The sequence below is a fragment of the Athene noctua genome, chromosome 2 (genome assembly GCF_965140245.1).
Source record: "Athene noctua chromosome 2, bAthNoc1.hap1.1, whole genome shotgun sequence".
Taxonomy (NCBI): Eukaryota; Metazoa; Chordata; class Aves; order Strigiformes; family Strigidae; genus Athene; species Athene noctua.
In genome coordinates this window covers 54,183,766-54,201,831 of record NC_134038.1, presented here as the reverse complement: position 1 = coordinate 54,201,831, position 18,066 = coordinate 54,183,766, and the positions used below count along the sequence as shown (strand labels likewise).

The window sequence follows — 18,066 nt, the reverse complement described above, 5'->3', positions numbered from 1 at the left end:
TATTTGTACACTTATCTGTTAGTCTGGCACCAACTGTCATCTGTGAATCCACTACTCTAGACATAGCCTGAATTTTTGTAACTCATGCCCTCACAACAAATGGCATTTTTACTGGGCCTGGTGAACCTACCCCAGTGCTTTCTGGTGCTGGAACCAGCTCTGTGCCAGCTGCAGTTTTGTGATCAGTCCTTGACCCGATTTAGAGATAGTGCTAGTTACAACCTCGCTGAGCTGCTTTACAAATGAAAAGCAATGCCAGGACTGAATTTCACCCCAATGTGAGGACAACTCTTGCCTTAAGTGAACTTGCTCTGTATCACGAGACAGATTAATATGACTGTTGAGCAATACCCTGCTCCCTCCCTGACTACCAAAGTGTCTATCAATAGGAAAAGTGGTTTACAATTTGAGTGTGCTAAGACCACTCATGTATGCTTCACCACAGATTAGAGGAAAAGCCAAGATAGTTATCACCTTATGTATGATGTCAATAATGCTTTCATCTCTTCAGGCACTTAAAAGCATGCTCATGCGGTCAATAGTTGTCATTCTGAATTTCTTCTAAAGCCTTAATCCGAAGTTAGTAAGTACCATCTTACTGATTCTGCAGATTCAAAACCTGAAGGAAAACATGGTGTACCAGTTCCAGGTGGCTGCTGCTAACCTGGCTGGGGTTGGGACACCCTCTCTACCCAGCCAGCCCTTCAAATGTGAAGAATGGACCATTGCTGTACCTGGTAGGAGCTGGGGTGGGGGATGAAGGTTACACACAGCCCAGGGGTACTCTGTGACAGATTATCTAAGTTCTCAATGCCTTCAGTTTCCAGGGGAGTCAATGGTCACTGAAGTTCATACCCAGGCTTGAACCTCCATCACTTTGATTTAGTACCTTTACGATGATGCATTAAACATTCCCGATTTAATCAATAGCATTTTACAAGGAGCTTGTATTTTCTTTATCTTTCGTGCTCGGTTCCTGTGCTGGGTCTGAACACTTTGCTTGCTAGTTTAAATGGGAGACATAAATACCTGTCTAAGGTACAAGGCAGAGAAGAATGAGGTCCTGTAACCCTTGTCTAAATGTATTACTTCAAGGCCAGATCACTGGCCTTTTAACACTCATTGAAATGGATGAAAACAATCTCCATTGACTTCAGTGGACTTTAGAGCAGTCCATGAAGCAGCACATTAGCTTAATTATTAATTTATTTTCCTGTGTTTGTAGATTATTTGTCATTTTTGTTTGTTCATGAATATTTGATCGATACAAATCTCAACAAATTGGATTGGTTTTGGGTCTTTTTAATAGGCATGGGTTGTATTTATATTGGGTTTAGATATGATAGAGAGGAGCTGCACGTGTTAGGTCAGCTCTGGGTGTACAACATGGCGTCTGGTTTTGGTTTCTGGTCTTATGCATTGGCTCCTTTGGGATTTATTTTGATACCACAACTCCAACTTTCACTGTTATCTTTCAGGGCCACCCCACGATGTCACATGCACAGAAGTTAGGAAGGACTCATTGGTTTTACTGTGGAAGGAACCAGTTTATACTGGTCGTAGTCCTATAGCTGGTTATTATGTTGATATGAAGGAAACTGAAGCAAAGGAGGAATGCTGGAGAAGTGTCAATGAGAAGCCACTTCAAAAGAAATTCTTAAAGGTAAATAGCTTGAGATTCAAATACTGATATAACAGTTGAGGAAGTCAGCCTTCACTAGCACCACCCTGTGCTGATCATGATTCCATTTAATTAAATATTTAGTAGGCTGTGTTGTGCCAAGGATACATGCATGTAATGCCTGTATAGTCAGACAAGACAGTAGCTCAGAAGACAATCTGGTATGACAAACCTAAAAATAAAAGAAATCACTGCTAAACCAAAATACCATTCTTGTAACACAGAAGGCATCCCTAGCATTTTCTGGCTCAAAGGGTATCACTATGCAAAACCAGATGACACAAAACCAGATGTGATAATGTGGCAGAGGATTCTTTCTAATACAGATTACCTTCTCACATTTCACAGCAAGTTAAACCCAAGTTTTTTGCACTGTTTTGCTACCTAATTTTGTGGAATGACCTTTAAATAAGGGATCACAGTATCTCAGTTCTAGAGATATGTCTGAAGTAGGTTTGCTATTTTTATGCTTTTCAGAATATTTGAAAGACAACTCACTTTAAAGTGTGATCCTTTCATATATGTCTTAAAGGAATATTCACAGGTATTTTAATGTCAATATGATTCCTCAAGTCATTACAATTAAATCTGTACAATTAAATGCCCTTCTGTTTCTAAATAGGTGTGGCTTGCGCTTATTACCCTGATAATTTCATTTTTAAAAGCCAGAATTTACCTGCAGTAAAAGACTATGATGTTTCAGAGGTCAATGTACATGAGTTAAAAACATCCTGTTCCAATCACAGTGTTTCTTTTGCAAAGAAATCGATGACAGTAATGACGCTGTATAAATGTTAGCTATGCATACAAGGAAGGAGCAAGCCATACAGATTACTCATGTCACTCTGGAATTGAAAAAAAAAAAAAAAGGAAGAAATATTTGTCAACTGGAAAAGAAGCAAAACAAAGAAAGAAAGGAAATATAATCATCAAGTATCCAGACTGATCTGTAATAAGCGTGGCATTAATATCAGTGTTTTGTAACACATCGTGCATGTATATTTGCTTCCTCCAGATAGGTGACCTAAAACAAGGTGTGAGCTATGTGTTTCGTGTGCGGGCAACAAACCAGGCTGGTGTTGGGAAACCATCAAATGTCACAGATCCTGTCGTAGCTGAAACACGACCAGGTTTGTTAGAAATATTTCCTCTATTTCATCATATTTAAGCAGGTTCCTGTTTGTGCGATGTGTTTACATACAGGCTGCATGTGAACAGTCTGACCCCTCTCAAGTCTAACGTTTTACTAAGCAGGAAATGAGTTGAGGGTCACATCTTACTTTCTTGCCTGGTATATATTAAGGTCAGAATAGATTTTCTTACCTTAACTACAGGTTCAGGAATATAATAATACAACAGAGTTGTAAGATTTGCTTATATCTATAGATAGATGCATAAGCAGAGGACCCACTAAGATCAGTTCAACCAAAAAATGTTACAGTTGTAGATTTTGCCCTTTCTGCAGTAAACCAGTTCTTTATGCTTTATCATTCTCCTTTCTTTAACTTACATAATGTGCCTGAGGAAAGGGTAAAAGAAATTACTTTTTTTTTTTCCCCTGGCCTTTAACATAAAGGCTTTAAAAACATAATGAGGTCAGTCTGGAGACCACTTTCTCACATTCAAGTGCAGCCGTGTTCTGGAGTCATCCCTGGAGCCAGGCAGTGTTTCTATAATGCTAGCAAGAAACATGGGAATGAGTGCAGAGGCAAAATATCTGTACCTGGAACTTCAGCAAACCCCTGAATTTTATTTAGCTATACAGGTAACATAGGTGACTTTGATTGGAGTCAACACCTTTTTGTCACTAAGTGTCTAACAGAAAACACAAGCATGGGCTTGTGGCTTACTCATCTATAGACTATTTTAGAAGCAGAGGGTCCTACAAGGTGGAAAAACAAACTCCCAGGTATTTTAAACAAATCTAATATAAGGTTGATGTGACGTAAGAAGGTACAAAGGTACAACCCAGCTTGGATCCACCATACACCCTCTTTTCTTCTGACAAGTTCCCTTCCTCCACCTGCAGACTCTCATACCTGATCCCACCCAGGAAGGTTTCCAAAAATCCTAAAAGAACAGGAACAAAGGCAGGCAGTGGGCAGGCAGGACAGCGTGGGGCCCTGGGGCAGGCAGGCACAGGGAGCATGAATAGCAATTAGGTTTATAGCTGCTCCTGCCTGGAGAAATAGTCAGGGTTTATTTGAGATGGTATTAAGTGTGAGGTGTTCAGCAGACATCACCAGCAATCATCAGTTCCCACTCCCACCCCAGCTCCCTCATGAGAATTTCCCCAAGATACTTTCCCTGTTCTGACTCCCAGGTCCATTTTTATACCTCCTATTCCTGCAGCAGCACTGGCCCAGCTCTCGTAAATGCCTGGTCCTTATGACCAGGGCAACAAAAATCCTAAGAAGCCTTGAGTTAGCTCTCAGTGAGGCTGTAAGTGAAGAAAGTCTGGAGAAGGAGGTCTGAAGCTGGGGGTGTAAAAGAACTGAAAAACTCAGATTGGGAAGTCTGGGGCAGCTGCTAGTGAGGCTGTGATGGGAAGAAGGGACTGGAAGGAATAAGTGGTAAGTTGAGAGGGTGTAAGACTGGGATACGAGGACAAATAAAGTATGTGAGTAAGAAGGGCTTGGGACCAGGATCTTTCAAAAACACAGTAGCCATAATTTCAGATGTACAAGCCACTGAAGCTGAGCTATTTCCATACCATACCTGAAAGTGAAATAAGGCAAAACTTAGAAACTTATTCTTGAAAACAGCTAATATACACCAAACACTTCTAAAAGGAGAATGAAACCAGTATTAGTATTAAACTTTTGGCTTTAGTAATCCATTTTCTTTGAGGATTAATATCTATCTGCCAGACTTCTGATAAAACCTTGTTATGAGAACAGTCTTCAAGTGTACTAAATAAAAGATTGGTCATACCATTACAATTAAAAATAAAAGAACATAAATTCTTGTGAAGATGATCATCATGACAAAAGAAATTTGCACAGTGTTTTCAATGTTCACTCAAATGAGGTGCATGCCCACCTGGCAATGAACTGGAGCAGAACATTTGGTTTACAGAATCCACTGTTAGAGAAGGAGGTTCATCTCAGGATCGTGGCCTTTTTGCAAGTGAGGCTTGGGTTCATAAGTGTAATGTCTGAGAGATCACAGGAAAGTCAGGGTTAGGCCCAGTGAAATCTCAGGGAAGCTGAAAATGTTTTATTTGTACAAATCTAGATGACGCATATTTTGAGCTGAGATCTGCAGATATGGCATCCACCAAGCCAAGCTTCTTAAAAGTATTCAGAAAGGACAAAAGGCGTATTATAAAAAAATATTTCAGAAAGCAGTCACTTGGGCAGGCTTCCACCTTTCTCGCTCAAACCACACAAATCTCAAGAACAATCATACCATTTTTTTAAAATTACCACAAGTCTTTTGGTGTTGCCCGATGAATGGTGCCTTTATTACCATCTTGAATGGAGACAAAATATTGCCAGGTCTCTCTAGACAATTCCTGCTGGAATGCTGCTTTTGCCAGATGTGTAAAATAGCAAGATGACTGAGATTTCTAATCAAAGAATGTAAGGAAATAATATCCTGAATTAAAATACTTGCTTTAATACAAATGGTACCAATTGTCTTTATCCAGTAGAATGTGTAAATATAATGATGTAATACTTTGCATCTACCTTCTCTTGCTTGAAAACCATATTTATTTTTTACAGTTATCTTCTAAAATTAAATGAAAAAACCTACCCACATAAATACCAATCCAGGCTACTTCTGAGGTGTAACTTTTGTCTTTAGACGAAAGCATTTCAGTGTGTGTAGATCTCACAGGAAGCAGGGGAAACCCAAGAGCAAACTGCAACTCTTCCCCACTGCTGTCCTTAGTCCTTGTGCATCTCTGTGCAAACCAAAATTAGATTCTTACCCTGCATCAGTCACTTGAGAAGGGCTTGAATATCAGAAATTAATGAAACCCTGTCCCATTCGACTTTTCTGACTAGCTGTATTCAAAATGATGCAATTAACTGTAGTGTTTTGAAGCTGTCTGCTTTATCTTCATGTTATTTCTTTCCTTTCAATGCAGTAAAAAGCTCAGATAAGCAGACATTTGATATGACACCTAAGTATTTTATTTCTTATGATGACTTTAAGAGAATCTCTGGATGATACGTTGAAACCACCAAGCTATCTGGAGGGAGAAATTGACTGCTACTACTATGGCAGCCTCTTTGGTTCTCCTTTGTAGTATAGATGGAGACCTCTGGTCAGTAATTTTAAAAGGGTTTTTTTTACTCATATAAATATTAGAGGTAAACACCGTCATCACTTCTGGAAACAAATGCTATGTATTGTTATTGTAATGAGAATACTTTAAAACAAATATAAAAGATTCTGTCCTTGAAATGAACCTTCTTGCTGTAATTCTTTGCACATTGCATAAACTGCCATCAGAAGATTCATGTGCTAATGTTCTACAGGAAACTAAACACTAATGAAATGTTGTGATGAATTTGCATATAATAAATTCAGTTATAAAAAATTTGCAAATATGTTGCTGCCTAGTAAAATATTTGTAGACCTTATACTTCATTTATCATACATTGGTGCTTATGTGCTTCATTACTGTGAGGGCTGGTAAATAACAGTACCAAAAGGGGAATATCAGTCTCATTTTTCATTAAATGGTTATGGCAAATTATAAAGACTAAGAAACTGCATGTACACAAATTGTCATTACAGGAGCTACTCAGTGCTGGAAAGGACGTGCATAGTATTAGGATGATGAAACACAGAAATGTCCTTGTATGCTTGAGACTTATTAAGAATTATGCTGAAAATAGAACATTTAATCTCAATGTCAGGAATAAGGCTCTTGTCTTTAAGGTACAAGACTTTGTGGAGAAAGTGTGTCATTAGCATTCTGGGCAGCTCAGAATTGTCTTAAGCTAAGTAATATAACATGAGTGCCCTATTCAGATGTGAGATCCAGCTCAGAGCTGTTCAGAAAAGGAGGCTGGATGTTCTCCAGCACCTCTCAGTGCACATGCTCACCCTGACATTCTCAGACAAGTTGTTGAAATGAAAGTTCACGCCACAGACGACGAGCTCGTTTTGCCGCCCAAATCCCAGACGAAATTCCCTCAGCTCCACTGGGGTGCGAGGGGCAGGATAGAGGTGCCTCTGGGTTTCTGATCTGGGATTCACCTCAGGGTCTTTCAAAGGACAAACTGGGTCACCTTATCCAGCTCAAGGACTGTAGGTACTGGCAAAACAGGGTGGGCGACTTAAGCAGCTAATTGCAAATATTCACTCCCTTTGTGGGCCCAGGATGAATGCTGCAGACGGCGGCAAGGCTGGGTGCCAAGCACAGCAATTAAACCAACCTCCCAGAGTGACGCCAGCGTCACTGAAAATGTGCTTCAGTTGCACAAGTGTGCACTACTGGGGCAATTCAATGGTTTCCTCTTGCACCTCTTCAAACACCCACATTTGCACACAGTATTCCCTTTGGAGCTCTTATCTTATTAGGGAATAAGAAATTCATGCTGCATAATGAAAGCTCTGACTGCTGCTTACCATGGAAAATATTGCTATTTAATATTTCAAACATGGATTTAGAGGCTTGCTTTTTTTTTTTTTTCCCCCTTCAGGTTTTTACAGAGCAAATAGCATAACTCTCATGTGTGCTTAGACTTGCTCAAATAAATCAGTTGATTTATGATGCTCTTTAATCTGTGGATTAGAATAAGGACTTTTCTTATGAATCAAAGAGCAAGGATGCCAATGTTTTCAGCAATTTATGTGCCAACTGAGAAAATGGCAAAGATGTGTTTAATCCACTCTATGGATGATATCTATATAAATTTGTTTGCTGGCTTCTCTGAGAAAGCGGAGTTGTTTTGTTCTGCTCTTCCAGGAACCAAGGAAGTGGTGGTTGATGTAGATGACAATGGAGTAATTTCCTTGAACTTTGAATGTGATCAGATGTCTCCAAACTCTAAGTTTGTTTGGTCCAAGAATTATGAACCAATTGAGGATGACTCTCGACTGAACATTGATGCCAAAGGCGGGAAGTAAGAACCCTCAGGGGTAGCAATAGTCTCATGTTTGAGAGATCTAGACTGGTCACAGAAATCCATCCTTTGGATGTATGACCCCAGTAAGAGTTACATCTGCCTCTGTTACTGGAAGGCTACTTCATGAGTATGCTGTTCTCCAGCAAGTCCATATGCAGACCATTTGGAAACTGTAGCTTGCACAGAGTGAGTCAGACCTCCTGTTTAGGCGATTTAGTTATGTTTAGGCATAGGGAAAGAAAATCTGTGCTCTGTCGTCTTATAACCTGTCACTCAAGGCAAATTATTATTATTCCTAGTGTTATTATTTTAAGTGTCCAAGGGATAAAATTATCTGACTGCTTGCAAAATGTTCTTGCCATGTAACACTCCTGCAATCTTTGAGGTGCTGGAGTAAGCAGGACTCTCTTCTGATGGCATCATCACAGTCTGATTTGGTAACTTCTCATGCTCTACAAGCCTGCTCTATTTATTCAGGCTTTAAACAGAAAGGAAGAAATGGCACATGCACAGGTTCAGTCTGTGAAGTGCCTATGCGCTCTTCAGTTATAGAAACCGTACAGAAAGAAACGGTGTCTCACCATACTCATGGTATTGCATATAAAAATTGAATCAGTCTGTACTTACAGGATCCTTCCACGCTCATCAAAGATTTGACAACGTGGTTTTAAGCATTAAGCTAGGTTAAACTGGCTATCTCCAGTGCTTTTGGGACTATCTGAGCATTGTACCATCTCCATTTGTACCACACATGGTAGGACCTAGCCTGGTTTATGCTGGCCAGAGCCCCACATTTGCCTGTCACTCAGCAAAAACTAATACAAGACTACTTTTATCTGGTGTTATAAAGGAGAGGTTTGGTTCAGACCGATCTCATCTGTTTTATCAAAATGCCTTTCTTTTTTTTTTTTTTCCCTAAAGGTCAAAAGCTACATTTAAGGATCTTGGGGAGGATGATTTGGGAGTTTACTCTTGTGTTGTTACAGACACTGATGGAGTTTCATCAAGCCACACAATTGATGAAGAAGGTAGACACAATGTCTGTTAAGCATGCTTTCACATCTGTTTTTCCCTGCTGCTGTGTCTCTCAGATCCATAAGCATGCACACTTTATATTACTTCTTTTATATCTTTTGCAGAAATGAAACGCCTGCTTGCTCTGAGCCATGAACGCAAATTCCCAAGTAAGTGAATCAAACATGTCTGTAGGGGAAAGTTTTGCATGCAGTGGGGTATCACAAAGCTCCTGCCACCATCAGGTAGGGAAGTCACTATAGTAATTTCAAGTGAAAGTGGTTTTGAAGTGGAAATCTAAGATTCCTTTATTTTTTTCTCTTTCAGTACATTTGTGTATTACCGTTGTTCTTCATGATCTGTTGCAGGCTACTGGTCTAGGCATATAATGTCTATATAACAGTTGGAAACTAAGCATCCCATTGGCTTTGTTTCTTCTCTAGAACAGCTGTTTATACTTACTCAGTATACTTATTCAGGTTAGGTACTCAGTATACTCAGTATGAATACTTACAAGTATACTTACTTAGGTTAGGTATGAGTTGAAAACTGAATTTGAAAAATTCTCTAACTGAATTAATTCTCTGAAGTTAGCATAAGTTAAATTTAAGGTTAACAAAACAGGCAAATGTAGTAAATTCATCAGAAATGACCTATATATACAGAATTTTCCTGCTGAAATTAATTCCCTCATTCTTTCCTGTAACACTTGACAATATGAACATCCTGCTGCTTGGAGTGATATTTTTGTCAACTCCACGGACCCCCCCATACCTTTGTGATATCCTGGTAGTAGCACAACTTGGTTCTTTTCACTGGAATTTAACTTGAATAACTGGGAAAAATTATTCCTATTACACACAATGAGATGACACCTAAACCTGGTCCCATCTTCTCCCACTACATTCTCTTCCTTTTTGTTTCAGGCACTAAAACTCTTGCCTATGTTTTAACTTCTTCAGCTTTGTGTGTGCACTGCTGGCACCTCTGCCAACTCAGCCCACGTTGTGCCTCTCAACCCAGTCAAAACTTGGCTGCAGAAATGGCCTGTCTTTTTGCCCGCATCATCTCTCTTTCTCATTTCCTTCTGTGTCTTTCCATATCAGCTCTACTCTTCTCAAAATATTGTATCACCTTTTGACAGCTTAATGACAGCCCAAGCATCCTCTTGTTTAGTCCTGCTCCTCACAGTTCTTTTCTCCTAATTATATCTTCACGCTGAAAGTTAGTCATCACAAAACCTTACTGTTGTCACATGTCCTTACTTGCCCTGACCCTTCTCTTCTAAGTGTTCTCCACGCTCTGTGTTCATAACTAATGTCATGTAATAAGCTCCTTGGGACACAGATAGTGTCTTCTTTCTTGCACTGTATTAGGTAACAGTACACTTCTAGTTGTGCATGAGCTTCCAGGAGGCACAGGCAAAAAAGGAGATCACTGCAGAATGTATCCTTAAGGAGAAAACTGTCTGACTTGCTTTGGCCACTCTAGGCCCTGTGGACATGGAAAAGAAAAAAAGAAAAGGGGGTTTGAGATTCTTCTGGCTATGCCTATGAGGCTAGAAAAATAATAATGAGCTCTTATGGATCAACATGAAACCTCAGTCATATCTCCAGATAATCTGTTTGAAAATTACCCAAATTCATAAAGAATTATTAGTTGATAGGGATTTCTGATTCAATATGAGCTCTTGCATGTTGCTTTGTTTGTACTTCTGAACGGCATTTCATTATAACTTCTACTTAGAAACAGCTGCAGCCAGTAACTCCATGGGAAAATGGGTTGCTTGAATATTGCAGCCTTACAGAATGCAACTACGTATGGGTGCAATAGTGTATTGGTGCTAGGTAAAAATGGTTCCAACTTTTCAATTTAGCAACTGCCCGAGGACTCCCTGTCAAGTGCTCGTGGTAATTTGTGATGCTGTACAAATAGCATGTAAAACCTTGTAAGCATGATGGCTGGGAAATGCCTAATGTAGCTGTCAGTTGGTCCTTATGGAAATATTTTAAAATAAGGCTTTTGCTCATGGACAGCTATAATGCAGATTTGTCCAGTTCCTTTGGGCTGAGGAGTGAATGGCCTTTTCCCAAAAAGAGTATTTTTGCATCCTTTCAGCCCTTTATTTAACAGTTTCTGAGATACTTTCCTCTCTTCCATGTTAGACTAAGATATTCATAGTTAATTACATGCAAATCAAGTGGGGGTTTAAAATTGCCATAGAGCTGACAGTGAGACAAAAGCAGTGCAGCCTGATGCCTATTCACACCCTCTCCCTCTTGCTTTCACTGGCTCCTGTAGCATTTCAGTCTCTTTGTTTTGAGAAATTATGCAAGACCTGAGATTCCTTTTGTTTCTTACAAGCAAAGGGATGTGCTGGGTGAGGAAGCTTCACACGGACCATTTACACTGCTGGGTCACACTCTGATGGGGTTGTTCTTTGCCCTGCTCTCTTACGGTAATGCTGTCCCTTCAGGCTCCAGGCCTTCCTCTCTCTGGTTAAGCCTGTGTCTTTTTCATAATTCTCTTTTTTTCCTGTGACTGTTGCCTCACCTCCCTGAAGCCTTACTTTTACCAGAGACAGGTCCTGTGCCACATGCAGGTGTGGGAGTGCATAGGTGCGAGGAAGGGGTGAGTGTGGGAAAGGAAGACACCGGGGGGGCTCATCCCCTAAATTTGTTTGGAAGTGGGGTGGCTCCAGAAGGCACCCTAGTTCTTCTGGATGGTGCAAATAGAAAGATGAGAGAAATTAGACACTATCTCAGTCCCAGCCCTCTCCTGCTGTATCTGGGCCTTTGCATATATGGAGCTAAAGAAACAACCCTGCCCTGGGATTTGTCTGGGAGGAGGTGTGTCTTTACACTATCACCAGACTATGTCATCAAGCATTTTGCAATGTGTTTGTACACTGTCTTCAGCTGTTCCATGTTACACCCTAGCAAGGCAGACTTTACACTGCTGTGAAAGCGGGGATTGGGGGAGAGTTCACCTACAGCATACGTACTCCCCAGAGTACGATTTTTGTTGGGAATATGAGCATCCACTAATACAGCTAAAAATGATGGAAGCCAATAAAATGAGCAATAAGCCTCAATATCAGAGTCTAAACACTCATGTTTAATGTTGCTTATTAAGTTAACAAAAAGTTAAAGTGAAAGCAAGCTGAGAACATTTACTAACAAGAACAAGGAAAAATGAAAAAACAGACTAATGTTACCTATGGTATAGTACACTTTACATTATTTTTTTTCCTGCTAACACAAGAAATTTGTCTATATGTGGGGGATTTTCATTATGCATAGGTAAACAGAATGTACTGGGGAGACTGAGGGTCTGTTGTGATACTTGATGAATTCTGGAGACAGATTCCCCTCAGAAAAGGATCAGAGTGCTTACAAAAATCTCCAAACCTATAACTCAGCAGCTGACTTTCTAATCTTGCTTCATGGTTGGGGATTTTTCCACTTAGTTGGTTACAGTTATATTGTTAGGCAACTCATTAAACATGGGTCTGTGCCATACAGACTCACATCATGCTGCAGAGATACTTCCAACTTACCTTTGAAATAGCCTTGTATGAGAATGGAGCATAACTCAGGTCCTAAACAGTACCAGTCTGTACAGACCTGGTGACTGAAGGATCAAAAGATTAAATCTTGTCTGTCATCCTATGTATATGTGGGTGGAGAGGCATTCTGTCTAATGAAGAACTATCATAAGCTAGTTACCTTGCATAGAGGATCCAAGCATGAAAGGAAGAAGTGGCTTTCTGATTATAAAATAAAATAGTTTTGGGGGAACAGGCAAAGTATATGATTCATTATTTTCTTTATTCTTTGTAGCTGTCCCACTTGCCTCTGAGTTGGCAGTGGAAATTTTAGAAAAAGGAGAAGTGAGATTCTGGTTGCAAGCTGAAAAACTATCTGGCAATGCAAAGGCCAACTTTGTATTTAATGATAAGGAGATTTTCAATGGAGAGGTAAGCCTGTTCATTGCTTACATGCATTTGCATTTCTCTGAGTATCAATGAGCATTAATGTCTCTGTCTCCGATATACTTCCAACTAGTGTTCCACTCTAATGCATTTTCATGAGGAATAACATGTCTGTGAAAGCATCATTAGAAAGATTTTATCCGTAGTTCTGAGCTCCAGATGAATTCTGCTGGATGCAGTTTATAAAGTGGAGTTAAATGACTTCCTCCCACCTTTGTGAGTACCATGTGCTCTGTTAACTTGTAGGGACCACAGGAGTTCCTGCACTGAGGTAGTCCCAGGTAAGCAGCTACTGTGGTCTTCAAGGAGTCACTGCATTAACCCATATTCATTCTGTCTCCTTCATCTATGGCCCTAGCATACCCCTGTGCTTAGTTCTCACCTCTCTTTGCTGTTGGAGGAATTTATTACACCAAAGGAAAATTTCCAAGTGGTTGTTTCCAGCAGCAGAACATGTTACTCTGAAAGATATGACATGGCATCCTTTTGTTGCAACACTGCTATTATGTAGAAGGCAGAGATGGAGCATTCTACACAAAACCTTATAAAAATATTATAATCATCCTTTAAGAAAGTGTTATTCTGAAGAGATGCAAATCTAAACATTTCTAATGAAAAAGAACACAGTATCACCATACTACAGGCATGTCACATGGTGTATAGCATCACTGAATAGGCTTCACCTTTAACAGATTTCTTATTTATTTGGTTAGAGCTGGAACTAGTGATAGCGGGAATCTGAATAAGTGGGAACCTGAATAAAGAAAAAAAAAAATTCTCCTAAAGATACCATATAACATTTGACAAATATTTTCTGACTCTGCTATCCATTGTTACTTTACTTTCCATTCCTGAAGAAATATAAAATGAAGGTGGACCAGAAGACTGGCCTTGTTGAAATGATTATGGATAAACTTGAGGACAAGGATGAAGGGACTTACACTTTCCAACTGCAGGATGGAAAAGCAACCAATCAATCCAGCCTTGTCCTCATTGGTGATGGTAAGATAATCTATATTACACAGTAGGCTGGAAAAATTATACTGAGGTTACCTCAGTTGTCATCTTCACTTTCCACTGTTTTCAATACCAATAGATATTCCAGGGTTTTTTCATGTCACAGTGCTTGCCTGCCTCATATAGGACAGGTCATGTTGTGTGAACTTAAATTTTTAAAGTGCTGGGAGGAAGGGGAATTTTTATAGAATTGTGAAATATTGAAGCCTGTTGCTTTTCCATGGGTGGAATGAAAATTTCCCATATAAAAAGCCCATTTAGCCAGGAACAAGTAGCTGAACCTCTTAGAGCTCAAGCAGCTTGCTGACTCTGCTGCCGCTCGTTTGCCTTCTTATTGAGAGCAGAAAGTAGCTGTATGATTGGGGATTACACTTCATCAGACATGACACATTAAACTCCTGATGGCTGCAAGCAGCTGGGAAAGTTGGGTTAGCCATAATCAGCTTCTGACACTTTGAAATGTTCAGTGAAAACCTGACCCTATGGCAGGATTCTTGTTGACCTCCAAGGGACAGGGTTGCACCTAACCGTTACGGTGACATTCAGTACCGTACGAATGGCACGTGATGTTTAACCTTGTATTTCTTGCTGGTTTTAATTCCTAGTATTCAAGAAACTGCAGGATGAAGCAGATTTCCAGAGAAAAGAATGGCACAGGAAACAAGGTGATAATATGGATATTTATAAGAATCACTTATATGTTAGTCTGTTAAGAGTTTGTTTATATTTATATATATTAATTTGAAATAGATGGGTTTTGTTCTGTTTTAAGGTTGCTTACCTTCTGAAGGACAAATAGGAAAAATAAAACCACATTAAAATACAATATTATTCTTGTCAAGACAAACATATTTGTCTTTGGTTTTATATCATCAATACCGTTGATGTGATCTTTAAAAATATACCTGTAATTTTAAACAGGTCCTCATTTTGTGGATAAACTGGGATGGGAAGTTACTGATGACTGTAACGTGATGTTGAAATGTAAGGTAAGGTGCAAGGAAAACATTGAGTACAGTGTTCAGAGCACTTTGACCTACCACTACTTAGATGGTGAGGGTGGGAAGGGACTGAAGACACGCCCTTTGCTTTTGTACCTCCAGCTGCATATTGGATAGTGGCAAAGCCTCTGAAGGCTAATCCTGCTGGGGTGACTGCTCGTTGCGTGTAACAAAACACCTTGGAAAATAGCTTGAACTTTTTTCTTCAGGTCTGTCAGCCACCCACCCAGGAAAAGACACCTGAATAGGAGTGACAGGTCATTGCAAATACTGGGACTTTCTCATTTTTGGCCAGTTTATTTGTGTAGCAATCCCCTGGGCAGGATACATTCATTCCCTGGGCTCCCTGAAGCTGTCAGCAGTCCTTTTCTCTCCATTTTAATTCCTGCTGTTTTCCCTCTTGCATTCCTCATTTTAAAATGCAGGCCTGCAGTGACTCACTATGATCAAGTTGTAAAGCCTTGTTTTGTGAGAGACTTGAACAGGCTAACCTATGTGACACTAAGTTCCCCTGCTCAAATGAAGAGAATAATTACGATGTGGTTTTCATCCATTTTAGGTGGCTAATATTAAGAAGGAAACACACATTGTATGGTACAAAGATGACAGGGAGATAATGGTAGATGAAGAACATGACTTTAAAGATGGCGTGTGTACTCTGCTGATATCAGAGGTGAGTGACTGTCCCTGTTAGCCCTCAGCTGAAGTTAGTGTTATGAATTCAGATGAATGATACGATCTAATCTGATATTTCAGCAGAACAATCAAAAAAGGAAGTGGGTTTTAAAAATGGAAAAACTCACGAGGCGTCTGTGCTTTAGCTAAAGCAAATGTCTATCTATAACTGCTCGTTCAGATTTTCAGGAAATGATGGCAGAAGAGATAAGCTTGTCACTTCCTTTACATGTCAGTTTAACAGCAGAATGAGACCACATTTACATCTCGAATGACATTTGGAAATTGCTTGTCACTCAGGCTTTCTGAGGGCCACCCTCTCAGAGTCACCAAAGAGGTCTGGTCCATACCCAGCCTTCTTGCAGACTCAGGAGGTGACCTGCATTCACCACTTCATCTCTTTGTTCTTCATTCTTCGGCTGAGGAAGGGAGGAAGTGTCAGGGACCCCTGGAGCTGGGGGCTCCCCATGGCTGCAGGCCAGGACTCCCCAGCTAAGGCCTATCCCACCACCCCAGCCAGGAGCAGGGCAGTCGGGGGGCATCTGGGCAGCCCCAGACATCAGGCACCTCCCTGGGGATGGGGACAGGACATCACCTGAGTTCAGGAGTAAAATCTAGGTTTTACTACAGCAACTGTTCTAAAAACTGGTTTTACTGTTACAATTGTTGCAGTTTTCTAAGAAAGATGCTGGCACTTATGAAGTCATTCTGAAGGACGACAGAGGAAAGGACTCCAGTGAGCTAAAGCTTAAGGACACAGGTCAGAGCCGTCTTCGGCATGCTGTCAGCCACACCAGCTGAAAGTGGGTTCAGGGTAATGCAGGAAATTGCATGTGTCGCCTTCCTGTGGCCGTGTTCCTACTGTATACAAGATCATCTCATAGAAAAACAGATTTTTCAGTTCAAATAATGTTTAAATACAGTTTATTGCATCCAGATTCTGTATAATTTTGGGACAATATGATGACTAACGCTAAGCAAAATGGTAACAGGTTTCCTCAGGTGGCCATCAGTAGTGGAAGCCTACAGGTACAGAAAGAAATTATAGAACTAGATAATTTTAAAAGATTTCACATTTTTATTGAGTTTTGCCTTTCATTTAGTTAGGGGCCTTTCCACTCATTGTGGTTACTCTATTTTTAAAATTTCACATATGTTTCCAAGCAAGTGGAGAAAAGCCCCATCCATTACAATGTATATAGATGGGTTAGCATTCCAACTGAATAATGTCATTTACAAAAAAAAAAAAAAAAAGAGTTCAGCTGCAGCAGGCTGCAGTTAAATAAAATCTGGAAATCATAGAATAACAGGCTATATTTCTGCATTACTTAGATTTCTAATGTGCTTTATAAGGTAGGTCCAATTTCTTTTTCAAACATACTGGGGAGAACATTTCAGAGCCAGTACTTGTCCTATTATTGACTCTGCTTGAGCTGCAGACACAAAGTCTTAGTCTCTGGATTTTATTTCCACAGCTTTTGCAGATCTGATGAATGAAGTATGCAGAAGGATTGGTAAGCACTTAATTCTTTTTTTGAATGTGTCTCACTGTGACGCTCAATGAATGGCTGCATGGCTGCATAAAACCATGTGCTCTTCTTTCAGCTTTATCTGCGACAGACCTGAAAATTCGGAGTACAGCTGAGGGTATCAGACTGTATTCCTATGTTACTTATTATGTGGAAGATCTGAGAGTAGGCTGGGTGCACAAGTAAGTATGCAAAATCTTTGCAGAAGTCAGTGCAATTTTGTTTTTATAGACTCAGGGAGAAGCTGGATATATGAGAGAGACAAGGCCCAAGTCTCCTCTCATCTCTCATGAGTCCTTCTCTCATATGAGTTAGTGTCAGTGAATTACACCGATGTGAAACCAGTATGAGACAGGTGTTGGTGGTGCAGGGCCCTTCCGTCATTTGCCTCATGAGACAGGCAGTCCCATGCCAGAGGATGCTGTCAGGGCCATGCTGCTTCAGTGCTTCCCACCTCCTGGATGGGGGCTGCACCTTTCCCTGAAACAGTTTCAAGGAATGATGCAAATATAACCTGAGAGACGGAAAAGCTTTCAAGAGGCCAGCACCACACGTTCAGAGATACCTAGCCTGGAGGTCTGTTTGTCTAGAAGCTGCAGTTCACAGGAACTGGGACAAGCGGGCACGTCCTCTTAACACGTGGGTTCATGCTTAGGAGTCAAAGCAAGTTCCAGCATGTGCCTGAGGCAGTAAAATCCAGACAGCCCCTCCTGTGAGCTCTACAAACCTAACCAAGGCAGACAGAAGAACTGAGATTTTTAAAAGGAATTTGAATGCCCAGCCCCCCATAAAATTAATGGGAGTTGCATACCCAAATCCACGAGACAGCTTTGAATACTCAGCCAGCACAAACAGCATGCACTGCAAAGCCCAGGGAAGTAAACAACTTAGATATCTTCAAATCTATTATTACTGTTCTTGCTGTTTCACTTCCCGTGGACATGGTAGTATTTAGTCTTTAGGATTGAATCTGAGTTACTGATCTCTCTATAAAATTTATGTAAATGAGGAACAGAATACCCAGGATGTGCTGTGTCAATCTGGCTATAATTATTGACACTGATGC

The 18,066-nt window shown here is 40.3% G+C and overlaps 1 protein-coding gene across 3 annotated transcripts in view; it reads left to right on the top strand.

Moving 5' to 3' along the window:
• The window catches only part of MYOM1 (myomesin 1), a 78,686-nt gene that overhangs the window by 43,882 nt on the left and 16,738 nt on the right, over positions 1 to 18,066 (top strand). For all 3 annotated transcript variants that reach the window (XM_074899138.1, XM_074899137.1, XM_074899136.1), the window contains 14 exons: positions 611 to 737; positions 1,479 to 1,663; positions 2,697 to 2,811; positions 7,611 to 7,767; positions 8,692 to 8,798; positions 8,910 to 8,954; positions 12,627 to 12,763; positions 13,636 to 13,780; positions 14,401 to 14,460; positions 14,717 to 14,784; positions 15,356 to 15,469; positions 16,144 to 16,231; positions 16,947 to 16,985; positions 17,077 to 17,182. In XM_074899138.1, the coding sequence (XP_074755239.1) occupies positions 611 to 737; positions 1,479 to 1,663; positions 2,697 to 2,811; positions 7,611 to 7,767; positions 8,692 to 8,798; positions 8,910 to 8,954; positions 12,627 to 12,763; positions 13,636 to 13,780; positions 14,401 to 14,460; positions 14,717 to 14,784; positions 15,356 to 15,469; positions 16,144 to 16,231; positions 16,947 to 16,985; positions 17,077 to 17,182 (1,493 nt within the window). The remainder of the gene's footprint in view (positions 1 to 610; positions 738 to 1,478; positions 1,664 to 2,696; positions 2,812 to 7,610; positions 7,768 to 8,691; positions 8,799 to 8,909; positions 8,955 to 12,626; positions 12,764 to 13,635; positions 13,781 to 14,400; positions 14,461 to 14,716; positions 14,785 to 15,355; positions 15,470 to 16,143; positions 16,232 to 16,946; positions 16,986 to 17,076; positions 17,183 to 18,066) is intronic.